Source organism: Camelus ferus, chromosome 35 (assembly GCF_009834535.1).
Source record: "Camelus ferus isolate YT-003-E chromosome 35, BCGSAC_Cfer_1.0, whole genome shotgun sequence".
Classification (NCBI taxonomy): domain Eukaryota; kingdom Metazoa; phylum Chordata; class Mammalia; order Artiodactyla; family Camelidae; genus Camelus; species Camelus ferus.
In genome coordinates, this window is record NC_045730.1 from 17,954,037 (window position 1) to 17,980,797 (window position 26,761).

Here is a 26,761-nt window from a genome sequence, read left to right on the forward strand (position 1 = left end):
TCGGCAGAATGTTAATTAGGCTCAGAAGAACCAAGTCTGCTGGAGTTTATCTGTGGACAACTACAGAGACGGGTTCCATGAAACTCAGGGCAATTCCTGCTCTCTGAAGTGCTACATTCACACAGGAAAGGTAGACCTGAAGTCCACAGAGCTTCCTGGAGAGAGAATGCAGCGTGCATTAGTGAAAGGGAAGAATAACCGTGGCCCGTATTCGTAGAGCAGCCCCTGACTCTTCCAATTGTCAGTGCTAGTCCTGGGATGACACCGCTACCGGGCGCCTCCGGCTGGGCGCCTCCGGCTGGGCGCGGGGCTGTAATGAGAGGAAGCTGTGCTCCCGTGCTCGCCCCTCACTGTGCTTCCAGTGGGCTCCCCTCGTACAGTCCCCGGAACTTACAGGATCTCATGAAAGCAGCTACTGCGCGCTGGGCAGCCAGACAAGCCAGCTTCATCACTCCTTCTCTGTAATCTCTGATGAAACAGATGTCTGAATGGGTTAAGCACTCGGTCCCAAACTCCCCTGGCTGTTCTGACCACAGTCTCAGCCCCTGCCCTGCCACCCCAATCACCTCAGCAAACAAACATCCCCGGATCTTCCCACGAGAGCCCCAGTTTATTTAAAAGGAATGTTCTTCTGCAAGCGGAACTGGTTAACTGGAACTCAGTTCACAGGGTCTGTTTAGGTTTTTCACGGAAATCATCAGTTGTGCACATTGACCCCAGTGCAGGCCCAGGTGTGTTGGGCCTGGTCTGCAAGAACAGGAAAGTAGGGGCCCAGGTAGGTGAGGAGCCAAGGCTGAAGCTGCATTAGCTTCAGTGGTGAATCCACCTGTGCCCTTAGAGAAGCACACCTTAGCAGACGCTGGGCTTTCTCTGCACTGAGACGCCCCATCGCTTATGATGGTGTCTGTCACTTTCAAGCAGCACAACGCAAGGAAGAAAATAATCATGGGCACCACGATGGCCTGGGTTCAAACACCACCCGTCTCTCACTTAGTGACCTTGAGCGTTAAGTTACCTAACCTCACTACGTTTCAGTTTCTTCCTCTGAAAAACACCAGAGGTGGCAATGCATCCTTCACGCGTGTGCTGTTGAGAATTACAGGAATGGCGTGTCTTATGAAACACACGTACGGGTGTTTCAGACTATCTGCTCAGTGAACAGTGGTTCAGACTCCCACTCTACAGTTCTCAATGAGAGTTCATTCATGTGACTGAAATCTGCCTTCTGCAAAGGCAAGTTGGTTATTAGCTTGACAAGAAGAGGCATGGAGGATGCGAGATCTACTCAGAGGGAGCAGAAATGTATAAAAGCAAGATGCAAAATAGAACAACACAGACTGAACCAGCGGCCAAGAATTATTTTCCGACCACTATGTACTGAAGGGATGAAACACAGTGCTTAACACAGCAGCAGAAGAGGAGACATACAGTTTGCAAAGCTCTCAGACGTTGTCTGCTTCCTCCTGGCTCATGTTCTCCTCCAACCTATTTCCCAGCCCCCATGACCCATCCCAGTCCCAGCTGAGAATCACACTCTTTACTATAATTAAGGCAACATGTTGAATTTATTCAGTTGATTTGACCAGGCACGTCGGATAAAAGTGTTGTTTTCATTTGCATGATGTAAAAACTTACTTTAAGTAGGAATGCTCACATACTTTACAGTGTTAAAACTACGTACATACAGATGTGAAAGATTCATGAAGGCATTTGATAGAAAACATACACAGTATGCTATTTTCATATACAAATGCTTTAAAGAAAAGAGCCTTAATTATAAAAGTAGCATCATTAATAATTTATAAACATTTCCATTTTTCTTAAAGGTCACAATTTCATCCTTTGGGATGTACAGAAATTATGTGGTTTAACACAGTTTTATCCACATTCAAAACATCATGTTTTAAATGTTTTAAGCATAGCATGTACAATACAAAATGTTTCCATAGGAACATAACAGAACCCGTGACTCGTGGCCTGCTGTCAGATGGCCCCCCGTTAACCAGTTGGCCATTTTTAAGACATTAGTTCAGCTTATTGCTACAATATTCAAGTTGTTCTCTTCACCCAAAATATAAAGATTTTAATATATATTGGAATTTACTGACAAAGGCTCAGAGGGTTATCATATAATGTACACCAATATACACACAACTGTTTTGAGTTACACGAAGTTCCCAGATTTAAGTTAGAACCCAAGAATAGTCATTTCAGGCTAGTATATTATCCTTGTGATTGGCATCTTTTAAAAATTTCGAGCAAAGTGCACAGTGAATGAAATCAGTCACCAGAAGCTATCCTTCCGTGTAAGTCCTAGCATCCTGTGCGTCAGACGTACCACCTGAGAGGTGAGTCCCTTCCAGCCTGGTGGGTCCCAGGGCAGCTTCACCAACCAGAGCACGCCGGAGCCACATGGAGTCACAACCGTGAGCCCACGGGAGCCCGGCTAAGGAATGCACGATTCACTCGGCAGAGCCCCGGTGCAGAGTCAGCAGAACCAGCTTCCCAGAGAGAGAGAAACGCTGAGTCGTAACGGAGGGCAAAGGACGCCATCAGTCAGCCGTATTCCAGGGTTGGTGGACCCCGGACGAGGTTGAAATAGCCAGCCAGGGCCCCCAGGTCTATGTAGAGAGAACGCTGTCTCTTTAGCACCTCTGACTCCTCAGTGCTTCCTGTGCACGAAGAATCTGAAAAGGGAAACATTGAAAAAAATAAATGACCAGGGGACACGTTCAAAAATACATGTGTTCCTTTGAAAAATAAGTACTTTTGAACCTCATGAAGCAGCATCGGGCTGTGGTGGTATTAAAGAGCTGGCGAGTCGAACACTGTGGGCTAGTTGATGCAATGCGACTATACAGCAAAGAATTCAAAAACGGAGTCAGCGACCACAAGCAGCCTGAACTCCTGGCCTGTGTTCCCACACCCCAGGTGGCTCTCTTCCAATGCAGAAAAGTCAGACAAGAAGCGGAGAAACACAAACCAGCGTCCCAGGCGTGACGTCTGGGTTTGGTCCCACATGGATTAAGAATGCCACAGTTTCATCATAAAAATAGAAACTTCTCTCCGTGTGTATTCAGTGCTCCCGGAATGCGTCCCTGACTTTCCTAAGTGGGAAAGTTTCACAGCTGGCCATGAGATTTTACGCAGAGGAAGACAGAAACTGCCAGCTGACTTCAAACTCAATGTTTTACTAGTGCCGTGATGCTTCCAACCAAGGGCTGGCGTGGCTTACCACGACTGCACTGACCAGAACCCCGCTCTCTGCCAGCAGCCAAACCGTCATGCCTGATCTTTTTTTTTAAGGCAAATGCTCATCTCTGTTGCAAAAAAGCAAGGCAGAGGCGATTCTCAGTGTCTGCTCTACCTCCACGTGCACCAGAAACCTGTCAGACTTTGCTGGTAAATGAGTCAGTTTTTAAAAATACACTCTTGCTAACATTCTGGCTGAAGTTTCTCAAACAACTTATAGCACGCAAGGAGTCACTTCATTTTTTTTTTCCCCAAGTGTTTTTATGAGCTCCATGGGAAGCTGGATGAAGACAGAGAAGGAGGGGCAGCCAGGGCCCCGCACACAGCAGGGCGTCCGTACCCGCGATGTTCTCCGGAAGCTCCAGCTCCTTCCGGCTCAGCAGCCTTTTCCGCTCAAAGAGGGCAGAGTCCAGGCTCTGACAGCGGGGCTGGTCCTCCCTGGGGGGGTTCAGGGCCTCGTGCTTCAGGAGGGCGGCCGCCCCGGGGCGGTGGTGGGGGTTCCTCTCCAGGGCGGCCTCCATCAGCTCTCTCATGGCGGGGCTGCAGTCTTCAGAGATATCTTCCAGAGGGGGTGCTTGCTTGTGGATCTAGCGACAGACAGACAGCTCTCTCAGCATCAAGGGCAGGCAGAGACCCTCAAGCATTCTGGTTACAGGACCTGGCAAGTCCTTGGCTTCCCACCACATGCCCTGAAGCAACTATAGTTCCTACCCTTGAACAAATTTTCCTTCCGTTTCCAAAGGACACCAAGTTAAACCCATCTTTTGATTTACAGCAGTCAAAGATGGATGTTAGGTCTGGATAAACAGGGGCGGTTTTGAATGGGAGCAGCCAAGGTCACTGTGAGGTCACGGGGAAGTACCTGCCTCAACATACTCAGTGTTCACCATGCTTCACCACGTGCCAGGCTGCCACAGGGATCTATAATCTAGTATCTTTGGGGCGGGGGGAAGTGTTCAAAGAACATCTACAAGTTCCTTGGCTCAATGACCTATGCCACTCTGATGCTTCTAAGTGGCGTCCTGTATGACGGAACAGCATATTATTCCGTGCAATGCACATTTTGGTAGCTTCCCACTGAAACAGTGATGTCTTTGCAAGACTGGACCATCCCTCAGTGTGGGAGGAACTTGCAGCTCCCTCCCCTGGGTCCCTCATTCAGCATTATCCCCCTCAGGGTGAGTGTTCCCGGAGAAAGGCCAGCTCTCTCCCTCCGCCCTCGCGCCAGCTGCCCCACTTACTATGTACAGGTAGGAGGGGTAGGCGGAGCGCGGGTAGCGCTTCACCCAGGGCGGGGTGCCCGTCTGCATGTGGATGAGCGTGGCTCCCAGGCTGTAGATGTCCGCTTTGGTTGAATGACCCCTGCAGAGGATCACCTCTGGGCTCATGTAAATCTGAAAGAGAAGCAGGACACATTAGCATGACTCCCCTCATCTGTCTGGGTACCAGTTCCCTCATCCGGTTCTGGAAGCTGGCTCGTCCCCCTTCACCATATTCATTGCACACATCATCCTTTCAGAAGAGCACGTCACTGCTACGTTCCCTTAAGTGAAGCAGCACAGACCCTCGGGGAGCCAGGCAGCTCTGGCCGAGGTGCCCCTGCAGCCAAAGAACACCTTTCCCCACAGAATGAACACGTGATGGGACTGGCAGCAAAGGACCCACCTGCGACTCCCCCTCATCAAAGTTCTGCAAAGCCTGGATCAACATTTAATGCCTCTAATTCGAAAAGATACATGCACCCTGATGTCCCTCACAGCACTGTTTACAATAGCCAAGACATGGAAGCAACCTAAGTGTCCATCAACAGATGACTGGATAAAGAAGTTGTGGTATATTTATACAATGGAATACTACTCAGCCATAAGAAAGAATAAAATAATGCCATTTGCAGCAACATGGATGGATGCAGAGATTATCATACAAAAGAGAAAAATAAAGTAATAAGTGAAGTAGATCAGACAGAAAGAAAAATATCATATGATACCACTTACATGTGGAATCTAAAAAAATGACACAAATGAACTTATTTACAAAACAGACTCACAGGCATAGAAAGCAAACTTATGGTTGGGGCAGGGTGGAAGGATAAATTGGGAGTTCAGGATTTGCAGATACTAACTACTGTGTGTAAAATAGATAAACAGCAAGGTCCCCCTGTAGAGCACAGGGAACTATATTCAATGTCTTGTAATAACCTATAATGAAAAAGACTAGGAGCAGGAATCTATGTATGTACATGTATCACTGAATCACTGTGCTGTACACCAGAAAGTAATACAACATTGTAAACCGACTCTACTTCAATTTAAAAAAAATGTTTCTATTAAAACACCAATTCCTTTTATATTTAAATGGACCCTGCAAATACATGTCCTCCTTTCATGTTGGTCATTAAAACACCAAACCTCTAATTATCTGCAGCAGTAAGAGGCAGAAGTGCACAGGGCATTAGCACCGAGTATGTGGAAAAGAACTCAAAGTGTAACGTTGGAAAAGGGGTCCTAAGTGGTCATTTCTATGAACTGCTTCTTAGTTCCACCTACCAGGTAGCCCAGCAGGTAAATATTAAAAGTCGTGCTGGTAACACTGTCTGCGCACTCTTTGGCTCTGTGAGCCAGCGCTGGCAAAGGGGGGTTCGTTTCAGAAAGAGTTTCTCTAAGGAGTGTTTGTTTCTAAATATAAAGAAGGAGAGAAAGAGCAAATGCTGGTGAGCCCGGACCCGTACCCCGTCGTCACGGCCGGTACAGACACAGTCACTACCCTCACTGTCAGTATTTGGCTTTAAGAAGTTTTAATACTGCCTGTCATTTGTGGAGAAGGAGGTGAGTGTTCCCAGAATACATTTCAGAGTAAAGAACCGGCTTACAAAAACTGGGGAAATTGCCCAGTTTCCCCTCCCAACGCGGTTCCAGTCCTTCCTATAACACACTTCCGGCTGGCTGGCTTTGGTTCCCGGCCTTGTTCCTCCTCCCTCCCTCCCTCCCTTCCTCTCTCTGCCTGTCTCTCTGTCTCTGTCTCAGCAAACAGGCTAAACCAAGCTCCCTGTTCTCAAACTTCCCCTAGAGCAACGACAGAGTATTTGGATCTTGAGGGACTTTCTTACTAAATAAAATCACCAAGTTTGGCAGCACACGCAGTGGGTGGGATGGCAGTCAACTGAGGCCGCCCCCTCCCCCTCCCCCCACCCCTAAGGAAGGATTAGACAGCGCGTTACTGTTGGTGTCACCAGTGGCCACTGTGCCCGTGGGCCCCGGAGGTGCTGTGTGATGGTGCATTTGGGGACGGCAGCATCCTCTCCACCTGGTAGCCTGGTGGCTGCCCCCTAGGCAGATTCCCACCCCCAGCCTCTGCCCAGAGTTCCTTGGCTCACAGATCCTACTTCCTCAAACTCCACAGCAGCCAAAGCAGCAGGGCGTGGGGTTAAGGACTGCAGGCCAGCTGACTGCAGCCATGAAACAGGCCTGGTGGGACCCCCGCAGGCTCTCTGGGAGTTGTGCACCCTCAGGTGCGGGCACTGAAGCAAAGGTCAAGGTCAAAGCCTTGACCTTGCAACACATCTATTACAAAGGGCAAGACTGTGTGTGTGTGTGTGTGTGTGTGTGTGTGTGTGTACATGTGCTGTGACTTGTTAACTTACATAAGAACTGAAAAGACTGAACCATGCCATAAAAGTGATTCTAATTAGTTATTCACGTTCACTCTTTATTCTTTTTCTGTACCAGGTAATTCAAAAACAATAGATTAAAGATATGCCAGGGGAAGGGGATAGAGCTCAGTGGTAGAGCGCATGCTTGGCATGCACAAGGGCCTGGGTTTAGTCCCCGGTACCTCCATTAACAAACAGACAAACAAACCAAACACACACACACACACACACACACAAAAGATATGCCAGATAAGCCGTGTGTGTGTGTATCACATGGTTACAAGATCATGTTCATACAGTTGCTGCAGGGGACCAGTGTTTGGATTCGTGAGCCATGTTGGGGGGATCAGAAATCATTGACAGCTACGTGGTGGCCAAGTGATCAGTCAAGTTCTAATGTAAAGCGAGTCTGCAAGGTTGACTTTGACTAACTACATCTTCTTGGCTGTCTAAGTATGAGGAGGCAAGACAAGCTTGCTGAGAGCGTTCACTAGCAGCTTCACACTTCATCTCCTGAGTGCCTCATGGACAGTAAACAAAGGCAGGCTGCTTACAAGGGTTTGGAACTAGGAACACCAAAGCTGGTTCAGCACTTCATAAGCAGCAATGTACATTTGGAGAAAAGACCTCAGTGCAGACACTGCTCAGGGCTAGACACCGTGTTCTTATCTCATACTCCAGCATCCACTCTCCTTCTGCAAGAAAATCCCAGAAAGGGGATGTCTCTCTCCAGCTATTGCAAAATGTTCAATTTGATCACACTTCTGGGAAGAGAAAGGTATTTTCCATCTTTAATACCATAAATAGTTTGTTTCTCAAACCGGCTCCAGGAAAAAGGGTAGACTGTCCCATATCTGAACGTCTGACTACTGCCAAAATATGCTGAAATATTTTCCAAAAAAAACCATGTCGTAAGCATTAAGTCTTATTAAATTTTGTGCTTTGGTGAAGGGTTCTTAAGATCTGGAGACTAAAACGTTCCTTAAAAAAATAAGACTACAGTTTTATTTTCTGAATATCACTCTACTCAGAGACAACTCTCAACAATCCTCTCCCAAGTATTTTCCAGAATAACTTCGGTAATAACAGCAAAACCAAGGATTTCTTCTCCTGTCCAGGAGAGTCTTTCCTTTGAGAAAGTTAAGAAAAGGCTTACAGAATCTTGGTTTGAAATGCACACATTTTTTTTTTTTTTTTTTGTACTGCAGCAGGGTTCAGTGCAATACATCTTCTAGCTAAACTAAAGGTTACCATTTGGTTGAACACTAGGACTGACCTGGTAATCTTGAGGTAAAGGTGCAGCCAGCCACCCCCTCTCCATTTCCTGTGGGCACTTTCAACAGAGAGAAGGGCCCGGGCTGGGAGGCTGGTTGAGCATCCCATAGTAATGGAGGTGGGTCAGGAAGACAACTTCTACCCCCATTTACCTTCCCAGGTAAATCCAACCCCATGCCTACCACAACCTACTGTGAGCTCAACTATCAGTCCTTCATAATTCGGGTAAATTTAAAACAGGTCCTTTCCCGCAAGTAGAAAGTCCACTGTGGGCTTGTCCAGTGCTCCGTCCCTGGTACCCATGACAGCCTGAGCACACCAGATGCTCAATAGACACTACACGAATCAACTACTGATTCTAATATTGAAAGCCCATGAATGCATTTCCCTGAATCCCATTTAGAATCAGGAACATTTTGTGTTTGTTGTTTTTGCTTCACAAATGAGTTAAATGTTATAGCAAGCTCCTATCTTCAAATAAGATATATTTCTACTAAAATAAAGGAGGCTTATTATAAGACTTCCAGGATTAAAGGGAGACCAGAAATGTTGTCAGTTCTCAATAAATGTTATTAATGACCATGACAGTTCTGGCTGTAATTGAACCAAAAATATTGGTTATGCCAGAAACATATATTCATTACATTAAAAAGTTACATAGAAATTAAACCTTAGACTTTAGACTCAGAAAAAAGATAGTTTCAAGTCTCTGATGTATTGGTGGCTGAGGAACTTTGGGCACTTTAATTAACCTCTTCAAGCTTATTTTCTTATTTTAAAATGGGAATGATAGTATTTGCCTACGATAACGGTGTTTACCAATAACAAGGTTGTTACGAAGATTAAATAATGTAATTTATTGTAAAGCGCTAAAATATGAAAACAAATATATGTGTGTATATGCATGACTGGGCATTGTGCTGGACACCAGAGATCAACACATCGTAACTGACTGTACTTCAATAAAAAAAATAAAGTGCTGAATTGAATATTTGGCAGAGAGAGAATGCGCGTTTAGTATGTTCCATCGATAGTAATGATTTAATCCAATGGTTTTCCTTCCCTTCTTTGTCCTTTTCGCAGTAAAGCTAGAACATTTTATTTTTCCTCTTAATAAGATTTTTGCCCATTCCTGTTGACTATAATTACCTCTGTTCCTCGGAGGTCCTTAGGAAAATAGATCTCTTCAGTCATTTGAACACTGAGACCAAAATCCACCAAAACAGCTTTTGTGGACATGAAAACAATGTTGCTAGCTATAGAGAGAGAAGAATGTTCAGTCAAAAATTGTGTAGACATTCATACATAAAATGAAAACATTATTTAAAACAATGAGTTCTAAATATAGATCGAAATGCTTCCCCTACTAAAATAGGTGTATTATTGTATTCAATAAAGAAGGATGAATCTGGGTGAGAGTTTAGGTAAAAATCACTTCAGATTTGTCAAGAATTCAGCCAAGGTGGATATAAATGATTGCAGCCATTAATAATTCTCAAAATACAACAGCCAAGACATGGAAACAACCTAAGTGCCCATCAATGGACAAATGGATAAAGAAGATGAGAGATATATATATAAATTTTGTGATATGTCATATATATAGATTATGTGAGATATACATATAGTGGAATATTATTTAGTCATAAAAAGGCAGGAAATCCTGCTATTTGTGAGAACACTGATGAACTCTGAGGGCATTATGCTAAGCAATGTAAGACAAATACCATATGATCTCACTTACGTGAGAAATTTTTTAAAGAACAGCAAGAACAACAAACTCATAGGAACAGAGAACAGAGTGGTTGCCAGGGGTGGTGGGGCAGGGGGCCAAAACATGGGAGTACAAACTTCCAGTAGTAAGAAAAATAAGTCCTGGGGATGTAATGTACAGCATGGTGACTCTGTTTACCAATACTGTATTGTACATCTGCAAGTTGCTAAGACAGTAGATTTTAAAAGTTCTCACCACAAAAAAAAATATAAACATGTGAAGTGATAGATGCTTTAACTAACGTTATTGCGGTGATCATTTTGCAATCTATACATGTATCAAGTCATTATTACATCGTACACCTTAAACTCACATGTTGTGTGTCAACTATATCTCAGTAAAGCTGGAAGAATATTTTTAAATATTTGATACATTGTTTCAGAGTCTAAGATATAAGCCTACTATTATCAAGCCACTTTCTAAAACAAAAAAGTAAAAGACCCACTTTTTGTCAGCACAAGTTGTGCGAGTCCGATTGCTCATTAGATATTAGGGGTTCGTGGTGGGTCTCTCTCGAGTATTTCTCCACAGTCTCTCACTCCTAGAATGCAGTCAGTGAAGGCTTCTTTAATGGACTGTTGACAAATTAGCATTCAGACTTAGAAAGCTACTTGTTTTCCAAAAATATTGACTGTGTTTTTAAGGAAATAACTGCTTTAAAAGCCTCATTAACAAGGGCATAGGCAGTTGTTACTGACGTGTGGCTATCATCTTTTCCACAACAACTGGAAAATCATTCTTTCCTATGACTTGGAAAGCTTTACTGACCTCACTTGACTCTACAGTGTGTTTCCAGAGCCCAATGGAGGACAGCGAAAAGTGCTCCCAGGGTGGGGGTCGGGTTGGGATTGGGGATCCTCCCTGCCGCTGAGGACCTTCAGACTGAAGGGAGGAGCCTGTCTGCCTGCGGTCTAACTAGTTTCTTTAAGCCAAAAAGGGACCCATCCAAAGATAAACTCACGTTTAATATCATGGTGAATCACTTTCTTCGAGTGTAGAAAATCAAGTCCCTTGAGAACATGCTTTGTCACCCAGATAATTTCAAATTCTCTCATTGGTCCACAGCTCTCCAGTTTCTCCAGAACAGACCCTCCCTCGCCTGCTTCCATGAAGAGATGGACGGTTTCGCCCCACAGAACCGCGCCATACAACTCAGCGATGTTCTCGTGCCGGAAGCAAGCCTGGATTTCTACGTCAGATGGCTTAAACTGGTCTACTGGGATCTGGAACACAATAATACAAGGAAGATTCTAAACAACCACAGGATAATGAAAAAAATGTATACACAATATAGGTCAACCTGCCAACCAGAAGGCAAATACACCCCCTCGAGGATTGCATGTGTTATCAAGCTGTCCTGCCAAGTTAAGATGATGTTTACTTGAGATCTGCCTTTATGTCTGCTTCAGGTAAAATACTCAAAATAAGGAAATTAAAAACAAAATAATGAAATACTACTTCATTTAGAATATAGACATCCAACCAAAGAATGATTCATGATCAAATCAAAAGAAATAATTTCTCACGTGTAATTTCTGTGGCACCTAGATTTGAGGTCATATTTTCAGTATTCCTTGTCATGAAATAAGACATGTTTGGCCTCACAGTTCATGGTCTAACAGTGCACCTGAATAGCACTGGTCGTCTATTCTATGAAAGATTGGAAGGCATTAATAGGGAAGGAATTCAGTATAGATAGATATAGAATGTCTCCAAAATACAGTGTTAGACTGGAAAAAGCAAGATGCAGAAGGCCATATGCTATGTTCCCATTTGAAAAATAATTTTCAGCAAATATATACATGTCCATAGAAATTTTCTTGAAGGACATGTAAGAACCCATGAACAGTAGTTGCCTCAAGGAAAGAGATCTCATTTTTCAGCCTGCATCCTTTTGAACCTGTGTGGGATTGTTAATCATCTTGTATGTTTCTCTTTTTTAAGAAAAAATACTACTTAAAAATTAAATATAAGCACTTCAAGGAAAACAAACCCACAGAGCCATTTTTCTGTAATGAAACTGAAAAATGGGCCACTTTGGTTCTAAGAGCTTTATAAAATATCTCCAGATTTTTTTAAAAACTTAGGCATATCTCCTTCCAAATGCAACCTTCAAATGACTTACTACAGTAAGTTAGTAGTAAGTACGTCCTTTTTTTCCTTTTAATAAAAGATGCTCTAGCCAGCCTTGATGGAGTAAAAAATGAGGCCAACATATTGTTGCTCTTTCTATGATAACAGAGATTAAGATAATATTCAGTAATTATTTTCCATTTTGGTTTTTGTTAAATCAGAAGTGAGTTTATTTTATTGTATTAAAAAAAACCTTTAAAACAGACACACATAAAAGTGGAAAACTGGTTAAGTATCAAACTCAGTGAATTTTCAACTGAACAAACCCACATAACCACCATCAAGACAGGAAACAGACCGCTACCAGCACCCCAGAAACCCCCTCCTGACCCCTGTCTGCCGCCACTCCTCACAGGCACCTGCTCACCTGACTACCAGCAGCACCGGTTTGTTCAGCCTTTGTTTTGGGCCGTTGTAGACATGGAATCTCATGACAGCAGATCTTATTCTGTGCCTGGTCGTTTGGCCTAACCTCATGTAGCTGTATCTACATCAGTACAGCTGTGAATCATCTCTTTTCTGTACTGCATCCCATTGTGTAAACATACTACCTTTCAGCATCTGGAAACATTCCAGTTCGGGGCTATTACAAATACTGCTATGAACATCCTGGCACATAGTTCCCGGTGACCACATGCGCAAGCCTGTTGAGTGTACGCCCGCAGAAGCGGGACTGCTGGTCACCGGGCGTGTGTGCGTTCCCTGTGGTAGGTCCTGCCAAACAGTCTTCCAAAGTGGGAGCAGCTCAGTAATGACTGCTCAGTGAGAAGAGACGAGGTATTTCCAGTACTTGGTCTATTTAAACTCAGCCCTTTAATCTGCAGTCCTGAGAAGCCTGGCAGCTTTCCCAGCATCTGTTTCCCCGCCTGGTCCCCTCTCCAGGGGGTGGGATTAAAGGAGCAGCAAAATTTGCTCCTGCAGGACAGCTCCCTTCCCCCTGCCACCGGGCCACAGGAGGGATGCGGTTTCCCACACTGATGCCAAATAAGCCAGTGCTTTCTTTTTAATCAAAGCAAACGAGATGAAAATCAACTGTGCACTTCAGCAGACTTAGGGGCAGGTAGCAAATAGATCTAGAAACATAGATGCTTTTTTGGACAGAGCATCCTTAGATAAGATCCAGTCCAAGGGTAGCCGGCTGTGAGGAAAGCAAATAAACACACAAGAGCCACAATGCCCAACACGCAGGGCACGCTGTCTGGTTATGAAGTACATACCAATTTACACGCCATTCTTTTCTTTGTCTTTATGTCCTGGGCTAAGTACACTTTTCCAAAGGCCCCCCGAGGAATGAAATCGGAGCCAATGTTCCTGTACGTCAGCTTCCAAGGGATGAGCAGGACATCAGAGTCTATCTGATAACGTCCATTCCGGGGAGTGATCACCTGCAACAGAGTGAAAATGCGGGAGGGTGAGAATTTCAGCAAAGTCCTTTTTCTAAGACCCACCCTTTGGAAACTGGTTACATTAGACTGCATTCCTACACGCCCTGTTGGAAACTAATGTCACTGTATGTAACCATAACAGTGTGCAGGGACTATATTTAGAGCTTCGGCATGACAGAGAAAGCATGTAACAGAGACACGTCCCGGGTCAGACCTGCTCGTATTTCTAGCTCCTGGTGAGTAATTCATTGCCAAATAGAAGCTGAAAAATGATTTATCTGTGGGAGCATGACTGCCGTGACCAAAAGGCTGAAAATAAAGATTGCACAAATATAAGTTGGGCACGCAAGCTGCCTTGTTTCCAGTTAGAATGTGCTAACCTGTTAGTCTGCATAAGTCTTACTCAGAGATGATGCATACAGAGAGAGTGTAGAAATTGACTGATGAACACGGAGGAGTCTGGAAAACAATGTGTTATGGCAGAGCTGTGAGTCGCCAGTGCTACTTGAGTAAAAGAATTGTTTCTCACCTGCTTACTCATTTAATACTTATTGAGGGCATGATACATGCCAGGCACTGTGTTTGGTGCTGAGGAGGCATCTAAGGACAAGAAACAGATGGCCCTTGACCTCTGAGGGTTCATGAGTCAGCAAACACTTCAAATAAGAGGTTTCAACCAGTTGAGTCGGAAATTGAGAGAGATACCCTGATGGCAGCATGGGCTATCAGGATATGTGCCGTTGTCAAAACTCATCAAACTGGACAGCAGAGAGCTATGTGCTTTACTGCATGTAATGGCTATCACAATTTTTAAGAAGTGAAAAATTAAAAGGAGAAATAATTATAATTAAAATGAAAACAAATTAAGAAGACAGTCCATGGAAGATGTGACCCAGAGCACGTGCCTAAAAAAAAGGTGTGGAGTGTTCTTTCAAGGGCTGGACTCTGAAAAATACAGGTTTTCACTGACATGTTAATTAGCACTATTGTGACTTCAGACTATGAATCCGGGGATTATGAATCTATCAAAGTGACACAAAGTTATCTCAGGAATGGAAGAAGCAGAAGAGAAATGCAGATCACGTGGGGCAGGAAGGAACACCCGATTCATCTGTGGATGCCCGGGGCTCTGTGTGCCGTCACGGCTCCGGGAGAAATCCTGGTGACCGTAAGCGTTATTCACTTGGATCCATTATTGCTAATCTTGGCTACACCCCACCAACAGACGTGCTCAAGCTTAGTCAGGGAATGAAGCAGAGAACCACTCAAATACTTAGAAATGTGAAGTCACTACACTGAAAGATGAAGTATTTACGGAGCACGCCCTCCGTGCGGGACCCAAGAGGTAACACGATGAAGCAGAGGCCCTGGTCTGGCTGAGTGTGAAATATGACCTGCTTTCAAGAAGCGTGTCATCTGAGTTACGGGAGGCTGCATTGCCAGCACGCCGGGAACGTGATGCATTTAGGCCCTTCCCACATTCAGAAGAGGCCCCGCTCATGGCACTCAGGGGACTCAATTTCACTTGATTCTCCAGGAATCCACTTCCATGCTTAGCTCGCCTTCGTGAAAGTTCTGCTTTTGTCCAACCCAAATCTGCTGTCACCCACTGTGACCCGGTGTCCTCTTACTCTAGCCAAGAGGATGAGAAGTAATGATAACAGCCGTCTGCCACGGGCTAATTCTGGGCCAGGCACTGTGCCGAGTATCTCATACCTTCACTCAGCTAAGTCTCACGACAGTCCTCGGGGGTAAGCATCATGTTTTAGCTCCATTTACAGACAAGGAAACTGGCTTCAAGTGGTGACCTAACTTTTAGGTGGAGACAGAGCCAGGATTCAAACTCAGGTCTGTCTGACCCCAAAGCCACAGTCCCTGTTCTTTGGACAAAATGCTTTGATCTTCCAGAGGCTGTAATTAAGGCTGAGCCATGATTAAAACCCAGTTATTAGAAGCCTCCACTTACCCATCACTGAGCACACCTTGGCCGTCTCCTCTTCAGATCAAATACTGCAAGTTCCTTCGCCTGGTTTTACAGTCCCCTCCCCGTTCTATGGACCCTCCTCTGAACACCCACAAGTTCTCCACGCCACCTCTGATGACAGTCCCTGAACGTGCAATGTGACACACAAGTGTTGGCCAGTCTGTGGTTCTGCAACGTCCCTGGATCTTCCCCGAGCCCTTGACCTTCCCTATTTGGGTTTGGAAAGGCTTTTTCCCCTTCTTCTTCTTCTTTCTAGGGGCCCCACCAAATAATCTTATGGAAATGCATGCTGTTCATTCTCTCTGCTAACTCCTCAGTGTTCCAAAGCCACTGTCAAGTGCAGAGCCTGTAAGCAAGCTTTCCATCTCCTCGCCTAGATCACTGTCGCGGCAGCCCTTGAGAAAAGGCCTTAGGTGTGCCCGCAAGAATAATTCCATAAGGGACCTGCGTGACCTCAGGCTGCACTCAGGCCTGGAATCTAGAACAAAGGCCAGCCTGGCTCTGTCCTGCTCTGTTGGTCCCACAGCAAAGGGATGGCCATGTTCAAGTTCTGGGCTGTAAGAGGGCACTGGCACAAGCTCGAGACCAGAGGCCACCACTCGGAGGAGAAGGAAGGTCACCCCACAGCACGCGAGATAAGCCGGAATGACTAGAAGTGTCGGTGAGAGAGGAGGGAAGACATGGGGACTGTGCAGGTCTTAGACACTGGAGGACTGTCGTAGGAAGGAGAGTGAAAACCACCACTGCAACGCCTCACATCCTTTCAACACTCACTCTGTGTCACCAGGTCACGTGTGTTCATTATCTGTTCCACACAGCAACTATATAGAGCGAATGTGGTCATCTTACCTATTGTTACCCATTTTACAGATGAGTAAACTGAGGCATAGAGGGCTGTCATAGCCCAATGTCACACAACTAGTCCATTTCAGAGCTGAGATACCTTCAAGGGCCTACAATCTTCACCACAACTCATCAGATATATACATTTTTTATCACCAAAAAGCAGGACCAGGATAAGGCGTGTCGGAGATGGATTTTAGTGCTGTCTAAGGAAGGACTTTCCTACGATCAGCATGGGCCCGATGTGACATTAAACGCCCCAGTACATGATGAACACTTCATCACCAACATCGAAGCACAGACCAAAATGCTCCAGCAATTATTGGCGATGATGAATGGGGTGATTCAAGCACCAGACGGAGGCTTTGACTCAAGTACATGTTTAAGTTTTTTTTTTTGAGACCTGGGCTCCATGACTAACCCTTCCATCTATGAGCGAGCTCTCTGGAGCTCCTCCACTTCCCAAGTGATCAGCAAAGAGCTGAGTGTTCAGAGCTCGTGTTAGGCTGTGCACCCCCAGACGAGGGCACGTGTGGGTCTGGATTATAAGTAACCTGTGGCACTTGCACACAAAGCGACCCTGAGGTGGGCCTCTTCAAGTGTCCTCCCTGACCCTGCAGGATATTGCTGGAAGCTTTGTAAATATTATTTTTAAGAGAATAGCATTCACAGTGCACCCCCACGCAGACCACCCTTTAAGATGCCTGTGTTGCAGGATTTTCTTGTTGTCCTGGTCCTCCACCCCGTCTAATCAACTCCATGGGCGTCGTGGTTGTTGGTTGCCTGGAACACACCAGGCATCTGTGCCTCCCATTCTCTCCATCTGGAACATTCTCTGCTGTCTGTCCTCCTCATCTAACTGGCTCCAACTCAGTAACTTGCACATCAGTTCCTCTTGGAAGCCTCAGACATTCTCCCTTCCTCCTACACATGCTCATAGTTATGTGAAGCATCCCGTCTGACCGTTTCCATAGCGATCAGGGTGTAGCTCACTGGGAAGTACCACACTGGACTATAATTGCCTGTTTACTTGCCTCCTGATTCTGCAGGCTGAAAACTACCAGGGAACACAGACTGTTCAACATTGAATCTCTAGCACCTGAAGCAGTCCTCCTACCCTGCAGATGTCCAAGCTCTGACTAGCACATGAGTGGATGAGTTCTGGAAGGAAAGCATTTGGTCCCTAGGTAGATACACTTTTGGGTCAACTTTACCTTGGAACCAATCTGTTTGGTACATAATTAGCTGTCATCTTGTAAAACAGAGAAACAGAGACCAGCAAGGCCACAAGAGAAAAGTTTTCATAGAGTCTTAGGGGAAGGACCACGGGAAGAGGAAGGTCTTGGCTGTGGGATAGTTCCAAGGAGAGCACAGTGTGAGGATGAAGGAAGCTGGAAGCCAACTTCACTGCCTCCAACATCTTGTCTCAGACTTGCTGTGATGTGGGATGGCAAGTCGCTCCTATGCTGTTATTTATAAATCACAGAGCTGTGACCGGTTACTAGCCGTCACCAGCATGTATCCAGCCCTTAAGGGCAGTGACAGGAAAGCCAACCATGGCCCCCAGAACTCTCACCCACGGAATGATTTACCCAATGAGGCATGGGCCACATTCCTGTGCATTTCTCCCTTCTCTTGTTATTCCATTCCATTTTAAGACCTCTTGTGTTGTTTTATGTTCTTGATCATTTTTTAAACTGAAAAGCTTTCTGAAAGTTTTAAAGATCCCTGCTTTTATGATAAGTCCCAGTATTAAATTTTCTCCTGAGTGTGCAATGGTTCATTTCTGGAGTGCAGGCCCCATGGCAGGGACTGGCAATATTTCACTCTTACCCTTGGCTGATAAAATTTTTACCTCTTTCAGTGTCTTCATTTCTGTCCTTTGCTGCATCAGCCTTTTTTTTCTTCCCACACCAAAACCTTCAGGAATCTATGCTTTGTACTCTTTATAATTTTCCTGAATTCCCTTCCAATCATCCCCAACCCCATGGCCCATCTCTCATCAGTCTGATGAACCAGATGAAATAAATTCTATGTATTTACAAGCAAAAATAACGTGTTTATTCTGCAGAGTTTCCTTTTAAAACACCCATTTTAACAAATGTAAAAAAATGAGCAAGAGAGAGAAATACATAAACATTTGGTGTCTGATCGGGGACACCTATGCCACTCTGAACCAGAGTTCTCCAGGTATGTTTCAGCTAAGAAAATCAGGTATCGCTCCTAATTCAAACTGTCACTTCCTATGTATAAAAAGAAGTACTCTTCTCAAGGTGACGTCAACTATCAAATACAGTTTGGTGTACCCAGACCAAAGCAAGCCATACAGTTATGCAAAATGTAATTTTTATTTTGCAAAATGTAAGTTTTCCATCTTGCTGCAAATTGAGCAATAGCTGAACACAGCTGGCTTCTAACAAAACAATTCACTACAAAGCTGACCTAAATCGCTGCGTTGTTTTTAACTGAATGAATGTGGTGCACAAAAAAAACAAAGTAATTAAGTACTTTGTTCAGACTCTTTAGTTGTCCAGTCCTGACCTCCACACATGAGCCATCTTGCCATTTAGACCAAAGGAGAGGGAGGCACTTTCATCAATACGCAGATTTTGCAAGTTACCACCTACTCCTTTGTGAATTGTTTTATTTGAAAAATTAGATCACCTGTAGCCAGCACCTGTGTTCACCTTTGACACACTAAGAGACGGACGGAATCCTGGGCACACCTAAAAACATCACCTGATCTTCTACTGTGGCAACTGAGTGTTGTCACAATATTTTGGATGATTTGCATACTTGGGATGACTAAACAAACATATCATTTGTCATTCACACTTTGCCAATTAAAGAGAGTGAATCTGTGGATAACTATCTACTGCCCACAAACTACATTTCTGCAAGAACCGAATTTAGCCAATAGTAATATTGTGACATTTCAAGATGTGACAAGAGAGGAGCAAAAAAATTCAGCCTTCAAAAATAGTAATTAAATAGCAATATATATATTTTTTGGATCTGTCGCCTAAAGCAAAGGAAATAAAAGCAAAAATAAACCAGTGGGACCTAATTAAACTTCAAAGATTTTGCACAGCAAAGGAAACCACTGACAAAACAAAACACCAACTAGGAGAAAATATTTGCAAGTGGTATGGCCAATAAAGGGTTAATGTCCAAACTATATAAACAGCTCGACATCAAAAAACAAGCAGCCCAACTAAAAAGTGAGCAGAAGACCTGAACAGACATTTTTCCAAAGATGACATGCAGATAGCAAACAGGCATATGAAAAGATGCTCGAGGTGACATCAGAAAGAACACAGATAACAAGCTTTGGCGAGGATGTGGAGAAAAGGGAGCCCTCATACACTGTCGGCGGGAATGTAAATTGGTACAGCCGCTGTGGAAAACAGTACAGATGTTTCTCAAAAAACTAAAAACACAACTACCATAAAACCCAGCAGTTCCACTCCTGGGTGTATATCTGAAAAAACAAAACAAAACAAAACACTAATTCCAAAATACATATGCAACCAGTGTTCACAGCAGCACTATTTTACAATAGCCAAGACATGGAAGCAACCTCGGTGTCCATCAACAGATGACTGGCTAAAGAAGATGTGCTGTATATAGATATATATACACAATGCAATACTACTCAAACATAGAAAAGAAGAAAATCTTGCCATATGCAACAACATGGATGGACTTGGGAGGGTATTAATCCTAAGTGAAGTAAGTCAGACAGAGAAAGATAAATACTATATGATATCATTTTTTTGTGGAATCTAAAAATAAACTAGTGAGGATAACAAAAAGCAGACTCACAGATACAAAGAACAAACCAGTGGTCCCCAGTGAGAAGGGGGAGGGGCAATATCGGGGTAGAGGATTAAGAGGTGCAAACTGTTATGTATAAATAAGCTAAAAGGACGTACTGTACAACACAGAGAATGGAGCCAATATTTTATAACCATAAACGGAGTATAACCTTTAAAAATTGTGACTTGCTACACTACACCTGTAACTTATATAAAATTGTACAGCAACTATACTTCAATAAAATATACATATATTAATTAAAAATGGAGTCTTTATTCCCTTCTCAAATGGAGTTTCAATAAGCCTCTCCCTTCTGCCTAAATGACAAATGAGCTCCTGAATGAATCATTAAATTAAAATTCTTTCTTCTTCACTGCCTATTTGTAGAACTACTCCTAAAATACAGAAAAGATTCTTTAAATGGAACTTTTAAAGAAGACTTTTTTTTTTTTTGCATCTTGAACATGGAAGTGATTCTTACAGATACTACATTTTAATAAAACATACCTGGCAGCCAGTCTAAACCAAGTTCAGACCTCACTCCACATTAAATGAAAGCTGCAGCAGTGAGCTGAATGCACAGCACTCAACTGATCAGGGAAAAAAAAAACATACCATATTTAATAAAATTCCCGATTCTTGTGGTCGGTGTCCATATAGACGCTTTGCGGTGTTGGATATGTGGTTTGCAAAAGCAAGCAAATCCTCCACGGTTCCATATCTGACCGACGACAACCACGGCACCTCCTGGCCACTGAGCAGCAGAGACTCGGACCGCTCCTCGTTCTGATTACTGTCCTGACACATGGTCATCAGGCTGGGTTCATAAACTGCCGGCTCTTCGCTCGCGTAAATATTTTCCATAATGTCTATTACATCGGACACGTTCAAATGCTTCATTAATAGGTCGATTTCATCGTTATTGTCACTTCCGGTGCTCATGTACTCCATCACTCTCGGGCTCTCCAGAGAGTCTGCAAAAGAGAAGACAACAACTTGGTTTACTATATTCCTACTGCATTTGAAATCAACAGGAAACTGACAGAAGAATGGGGAGAAGGCTGCTTGCATGCCTTGTTTATAAAATAAGGGCTCTGTGTCAACAGTGTGTGTGAAGTCAAGTGAAGAAGGGGACCTCAGATGACCTTCAGTCCACCGCTCGTGTGACAGAGGGGAAACCTGAGGTCCAGAGATCTCACTTGTCACTCACTCATGGAGCTGGTGGCATCAGTTAGAGCCACTGAAAACAAACTTTCACCAGACATAAGCATGAACTAGAGCAGTGCAGGAATTTGACGAGCTGAGGCTCCTGGCCCTTGACAGCTTCCAACCCTGCTGCTCCCCCAAGGGGACAATCCTTCCTGCACGATTTCTGTGGCTTTTATGCCTTGGGTGATTAAAAAAAAAAAAAAAGAATAAAGAAAGAAAGAAACTACAACATCAAATTCAATGAGCTAACTTTACAAATAAAATTCGGGCCCTGAAGCCAGAAGCTTGTGAAATAGATTTTGATTTAAGCAAATATAATGATGATAATAAGTCAAGTTTCAGGAATAATTCTTATGCAAGTAAGTTAAACAGCTTATTTAGAAGGGAGACAACAGATCTCAAATCCTCTTTCTGCCAAGGATGGTATGAGAAAGGAGAAGTTTCATTTAACCTGTCAATCAGTGCTCCCTCCTGAAACCAGGGTTCTTTCATAGTACATCTCAAAGGCCCAAGAAGATTAATTTAATGTCTAGCTCGGTGATTCTCTAGAGGCCAAGGAAGCCCAGTCTATCATAAGCAAGGCTTGGGCAAGGCCAAGTAAACTCTGATTAGCCAGAACTGTATTTCAGCTCTTATCTACAAATCAGGAACCACACTTGGGGTTACTCAGGATTTTGGAACAACTCCATTCCACAGGATTAAAGATAAAAGGACTTACGAGATCTAAGAGAATTTAAAGGTACATGTGTCTGCTTAAACTACTGTGCTCCTGAAAGCACAGCCTCTCTCTTCAAGACGTTTCAGGTTCCTCAAAGCACAAGCCTTCAAGGCATTCAGCACGCAGTGCTCAAAGCCACAGGAGCACAAGCACAAAGCTCTGGGAAATATTCCATCTTGGGACCACCTGCCTCCAGGACCAGACAGAGGCCCTTTGGTGAATTTCATTTGGGAAAAGAACCAGACAATTTAGTGTCATTATAAAGTTACTGGATGATCTGATGTACAAAATTGTGTCTGTGGAAAGCAGTCTAACATCCTATAGTCTGACTCACTGCCGGCGATCAAATCTCAACCCCTCCCTCCTTTACTGTCTGCACCATCTTGGGCACATCCTTTAACTTCAGGGCACCTGAGCGTCCCCCATCTGAAAAATGGAAGTGGTAACAGCACGTCCCTCACAGGTGGTTGTGAGGATTAAAAGAGGTCACGAGCATAAGATGCTTGGTGCAGTGTCTGGCACACGGTAAATAAACTGTGTCATTTGAGGTTGCTAATCCGTGCACCAAAGAGAGGTGTGCAGTCAGATTCCTGGCTTTGCAGAGACTGCTTCAGGCCTCCTTTCTTATCTGCATATGGGATGTGACTACCTATTCCCCTGCTTCTTCACCGCAAGGTTTTAAAGACTATCTAAAATAAGACATGAAGAAAAAAAGGCAGAAACTTATGAAGTGCTTTGATGGCTGTTATCAGCATGGTTACATCTACAGAGCGAAGGAAGCTCCGTCTCTGACACCTTGCACGTCTCTGAGGAAGACTCTGATTCAGGCTCTTGGAGTCTGTTGAGTTATGAAAGGAATTTCTTAGGTCAGTGGAGGAACATTCGACTTGGGTTTCATGGGGTCATTTAGTTGCAGTTTCTACTTGGAGAATTTGCTGAGAAAAAAAAAAAAGGAATTAAAACAAAAGCAGCCCAACTTGGAACCCCACTGGATGAAAAGTTCCAAGGCCCCTGGGTTTAATCAAATGGTTAATCAGAGAGAAAGTAGTTTCTGGCGGTAACATGTCTATAGAAAGAGAGGGAAAGGTCCATACAGTTTACAGGTCAGAGAAGAAAGGCAGGTTTTGGTTTTTACACGCAGCAAAAAGTCTGGAGCATTTAAATGTAAAACCTAAGAGGTGAAATACGTCTCTCATCTGGGCGCTGGGGAAGGGAAGGAGGGAAGGAGGGAAGGGAGGAAGGGCAAGGAGGTGGAGGGGTGTGTGACACCAGAACTGTCTTCAGTGCCACTAATTCCTTAGCAGTACCAGCCTCAGCTCACTCAAATCTGCCTGCTCCCAAGACAACCCTGACTATCGGTCCACCCACTAAATGCCCCCCCCAACACACACAAAAAAAGCCTCAGCACTTTCAGGCCTGAACTAAGCAGACAGGAGGCTAGTTTCCGAGTTAATTCAAGATCAGGAGCCATCCAGAAAGAGTATGAATGGTGAAGGTATCTGTATTCTACTTTAGCAAAAAGGTTCCTTCCCCACACGGTTTACAGTAAGAATTTGCACTAAATCCCTGCTTGTTACCAATTTTAGAGATGGACAAATGGGCAGATACAGTTAAAATGATCTGCTCTGAATTATTTCTGAAATCGTCAACAAAATCAAGAGAAAATACTACTCCTAAATATGAATGTCATACTCTCGGCCACTTCCATCCACATAAACAAAAGTTGAGTGTTTCCTGGTAAATGTGAATGAAAATGGTCAAGATTACTGGCATAAACTTCCACCTAACAAAGGATGATTTTACCTTGTGTTACTTCCCATTTAAAAGATTTTTTTTTCTGCCAAAATTGTACATTGCCCCTGAAGGCACATCTTCTGTAAGGGTTTTTTTTTTTTCCCTCAATAATATTTTTGTTCTCACAAAGCCCTAGAATGACACCATTCTAGCTGTATTAGAAGGACAGCCACTCTGCTTCAAAACCTCTAGATGCCTCAACTATCCGATTTTCCTCATAGGACATCTGCAGAAATACTGCACACAAACCTCAACCCATCAGATTTGGGGGCGTTTGCTGATTCAGGCTACGTTCTACTCGGCAAATACTGAAGACTCAGGCCACAGACACGGAAAGCAACTACCTCAGTGTTTCTTTCCCTGTTTTTATCCGGAGCAGTCCTTTATTCTGGGCCAAAACATGTCTTTTCCAAAACTGACACGGACATTGAGATGTTTCACCAAAAGACAGCTAGCGGTCTTCCCTAGTCACGTCTGGGACAATCTGTACTCTGCTTCCTTCTCAGCGCGGTTCCCTGCCTAGAACTAGAACTCCGGAGTCCTGATACCGCATTGCCACCGGGAAACATCTGCGAAATAACTTTTCCCCCTTAATATTCTTTCTTAGGCCGAAAGCCCAGCGTTCGTGTTCGGCTCTATTATTAGTCACAGAATAGACTCCAGGACGCAAGCATGAAATTAAGTTTCAGCTCTTCGAAAGCTCTCAGCCCCGCCAACCCCCACCCCCACTCCGGTGCCTCACGGCGAGGGGAGCCTTAAAGGGCTTGCAAATTAAAAAAGCACCCATCCAGAGTAAGGGCGAGCGGCAGTGGGGCCCCAGCCTCCGGGGTGCACTCACCGGGTCTGGCCAGGGAGAGTGCAGCCATGCGGGTGGCGCGCGCGGCGGGAGGCACGGTGACAGCGGGTGGCTGCCTCCCCGCGCACTGCCGGGACCTGCGCCGCTCGCACGCTAGGGATCCAGGAAGGAGGAGGAAGGGGGAGGAGTCGCGAGGCGCGGCCGGTGAGACCCTTGCGCAAGGTGCTTTCCAGCCGTGCCAGGTGCAGCGGCGACCTGCGCGTAGGACCGCAGCGCGGCAGCGGGAGGCGAGCAAGCTCCCACCTTCCCGGAGCCCTGGACTCCACTATGATGCCGGGGCTTCCCGGATTCCCGGGTGGGAACCGCCGGGGCACCCAGCAGGGCTGCGATCGTAACGACACCCCCAAGCCCCCGACTATGCATTACCTGCGGCCTCCTCGCGCCCCGGCTGGCCGAGCGCTCCAGCCGCTGTCCCCCGACGGCTCGCCGCGCAGCTGGCGGGCGGCCCCCGGGAGCCGGGCGCGCCGGGGCCCCGAGGTCCGGCGGCGGCAGAAACGGGAGCCAGGGTGACTGGCCTCAGCGTGGTGCGTCGTCCGGGCCCGAGCAGCAGACTGAGCCCTGCGCCGCCCGCGCGCCCGGGCCGCCCTCGTCGGCCCCTGACTCACGGCGTCTGAGCCGGCCGAGGGGCGGCGCAGCGGACTCCAGCCGCCGCCTCCCCGCCTTTTCCATTTCCCCTTTTTCTCCGTAAACAGAAAGAGCCCGCCGGGTTGCGGGGCAGCCCGAGCCCCCGCGCTGGGAAATTCCGTCCTCCCCCCTCTTGCCCTCGGGGCGCCGGGGGGAGCTGGAGGCGGGACCGGGGAGGAGCGCGCGCCGCGAGCTGGATGGACCTCGCCACGCCTCCTCTCCCCGGGGTCGGGACCGCTGCGTGGCCCCGGCCGACCGCCTGGGAAAACACCTACGAGTTTTCCCTCCGATGGTAGAGGGCGCCCCGATGCGCAGTTGGAAAGGGCGATCGTGCCTCCGCACCCCTTACCCGCCCCCGAAGGAAGATCGTATTTCCTAACGTGCTGGCGCCCACGGCGCTCCTCGGGTGTCCCCGGCACTTTCCCGCGTCCCCATCCCCCCACGCCAGAGGAATTGGGGAGGGGGGGGCTGGGCGTGGGGGCGGGGGAACAGAGGCGCCCAGCGCTGCAAGGAGGCGCAGGGAGCTTCCCAGAACCGCGGCCCGCCCCGCTCAGATTTCACTTCTGGTCACGCACACAGAGTTCGCTGATCTGTGCTCCGCACGCACCAACTCCAGTTTACGTGCTCGGGAGGGGCGGCCTCTGGGTGGGCGGAGGGCGAGCGCTTGGACCGGGGCCGGGGTACTTAGCGAAACCTGGTTTCGCTCTTTACAGCTTTTATTGGAACTGGTTATTTTGCGGCACCGCCCAATTACGGAGTGTATCTGCACTGATCTCCTCCTAATCCCAGTCTGAGAGTCTCCGTCTTGCTTGGGAAGAAAATCGAAGTTCGTCTAGAGTGTTCTTCCTTCTCGAGTGGAAAGCGTTTACTCTCGGTGAAGCCAGAAGAAAGTTCGAGGGAAATAGCGCCTTTCTCCACGAAATCCGCTCTGCGGGATATTTCCAATACCTCCTGAGTTGCAGTGCACTTTCCCCACCTCTCCCCAACCCAGTATCCCCGCCAGTATTTCCTGAGACAGCCCGGAGAAGGAGAGGTCCTGGGTGTCCCCGGCACTTTACCGCGTCCCCATCCCCCCACGCCAGAGGAGTAGGGAGGCGGGGCTGGGCGTGGGGGCGGGGGAACAGAGGCGCCCAGCGCTGCAAGGAGGCGCAGGGAGCTTCCCAGAACCACCGCCCGCCCCGCTCAGATTTCCCTTCAGGTCCTGTAAGGCAGACCCAAATTATTTGAAACACTAGAGTGCTTCGGCATGAATGACCGGGGACGCGTACCAGGTCCAGGCGGTCACAAGCCTGCACCACCCGCCTGGTCCAGGGGGACTGGGCTTTATTCTGGCCTTAGAGGAGGGAGTGCGGCTTGGGCCAGTCCTGCCGCCCTGTCTCGCCCAGCCTGGGAGAAGCCTGGCTGTCTTGGACGCGGACTCCGCTGAATTTGGCCTGGGTTCAAGGG

General features: G+C 46.1%; 1 protein-coding gene across 3 annotated transcripts; it reads right to left on the minus strand.

The window, feature by feature from the left end:
• Positions 1 to 1,546: 1,546 nt before the first annotated feature.
• Positions 1,547 to 25,869, minus strand: MAP3K8 (mitogen-activated protein kinase kinase kinase 8). 3 transcript variants are annotated; one of them, XM_032473565.1, is made up of 8 exons: positions 25,058 to 25,869; positions 20,730 to 21,088; positions 13,301 to 13,468; positions 10,912 to 11,173; positions 9,326 to 9,432; positions 4,494 to 4,646; positions 3,593 to 3,839; positions 1,547 to 2,687 (listed from the first exon to the last, which is right to left on the minus strand). In XM_032473565.1, exons 2-8 carry the CDS (start codon positions 21,063 to 21,065, stop codon positions 2,557 to 2,559), a joined length of 1,404 nt encoding a protein of 467 aa, XP_032329456.1. In that variant the 5' UTR covers positions 21,066 to 21,088; positions 25,058 to 25,869; the 3' UTR covers positions 1,547 to 2,556. The 3 variants fall into 3 exon arrangements, with proteins under 3 accessions (XP_032329456.1, XP_006177974.3, XP_032329457.1); XM_006177912.3 differs by lacking the exon at positions 25,058 to 25,869 and adding an exon at positions 24,674 to 25,014; XM_032473566.1 differs by lacking the exon at positions 25,058 to 25,869 and adding an exon at positions 22,042 to 24,561.
• Positions 25,870 to 26,761: the final 892 nt, after the last annotated feature.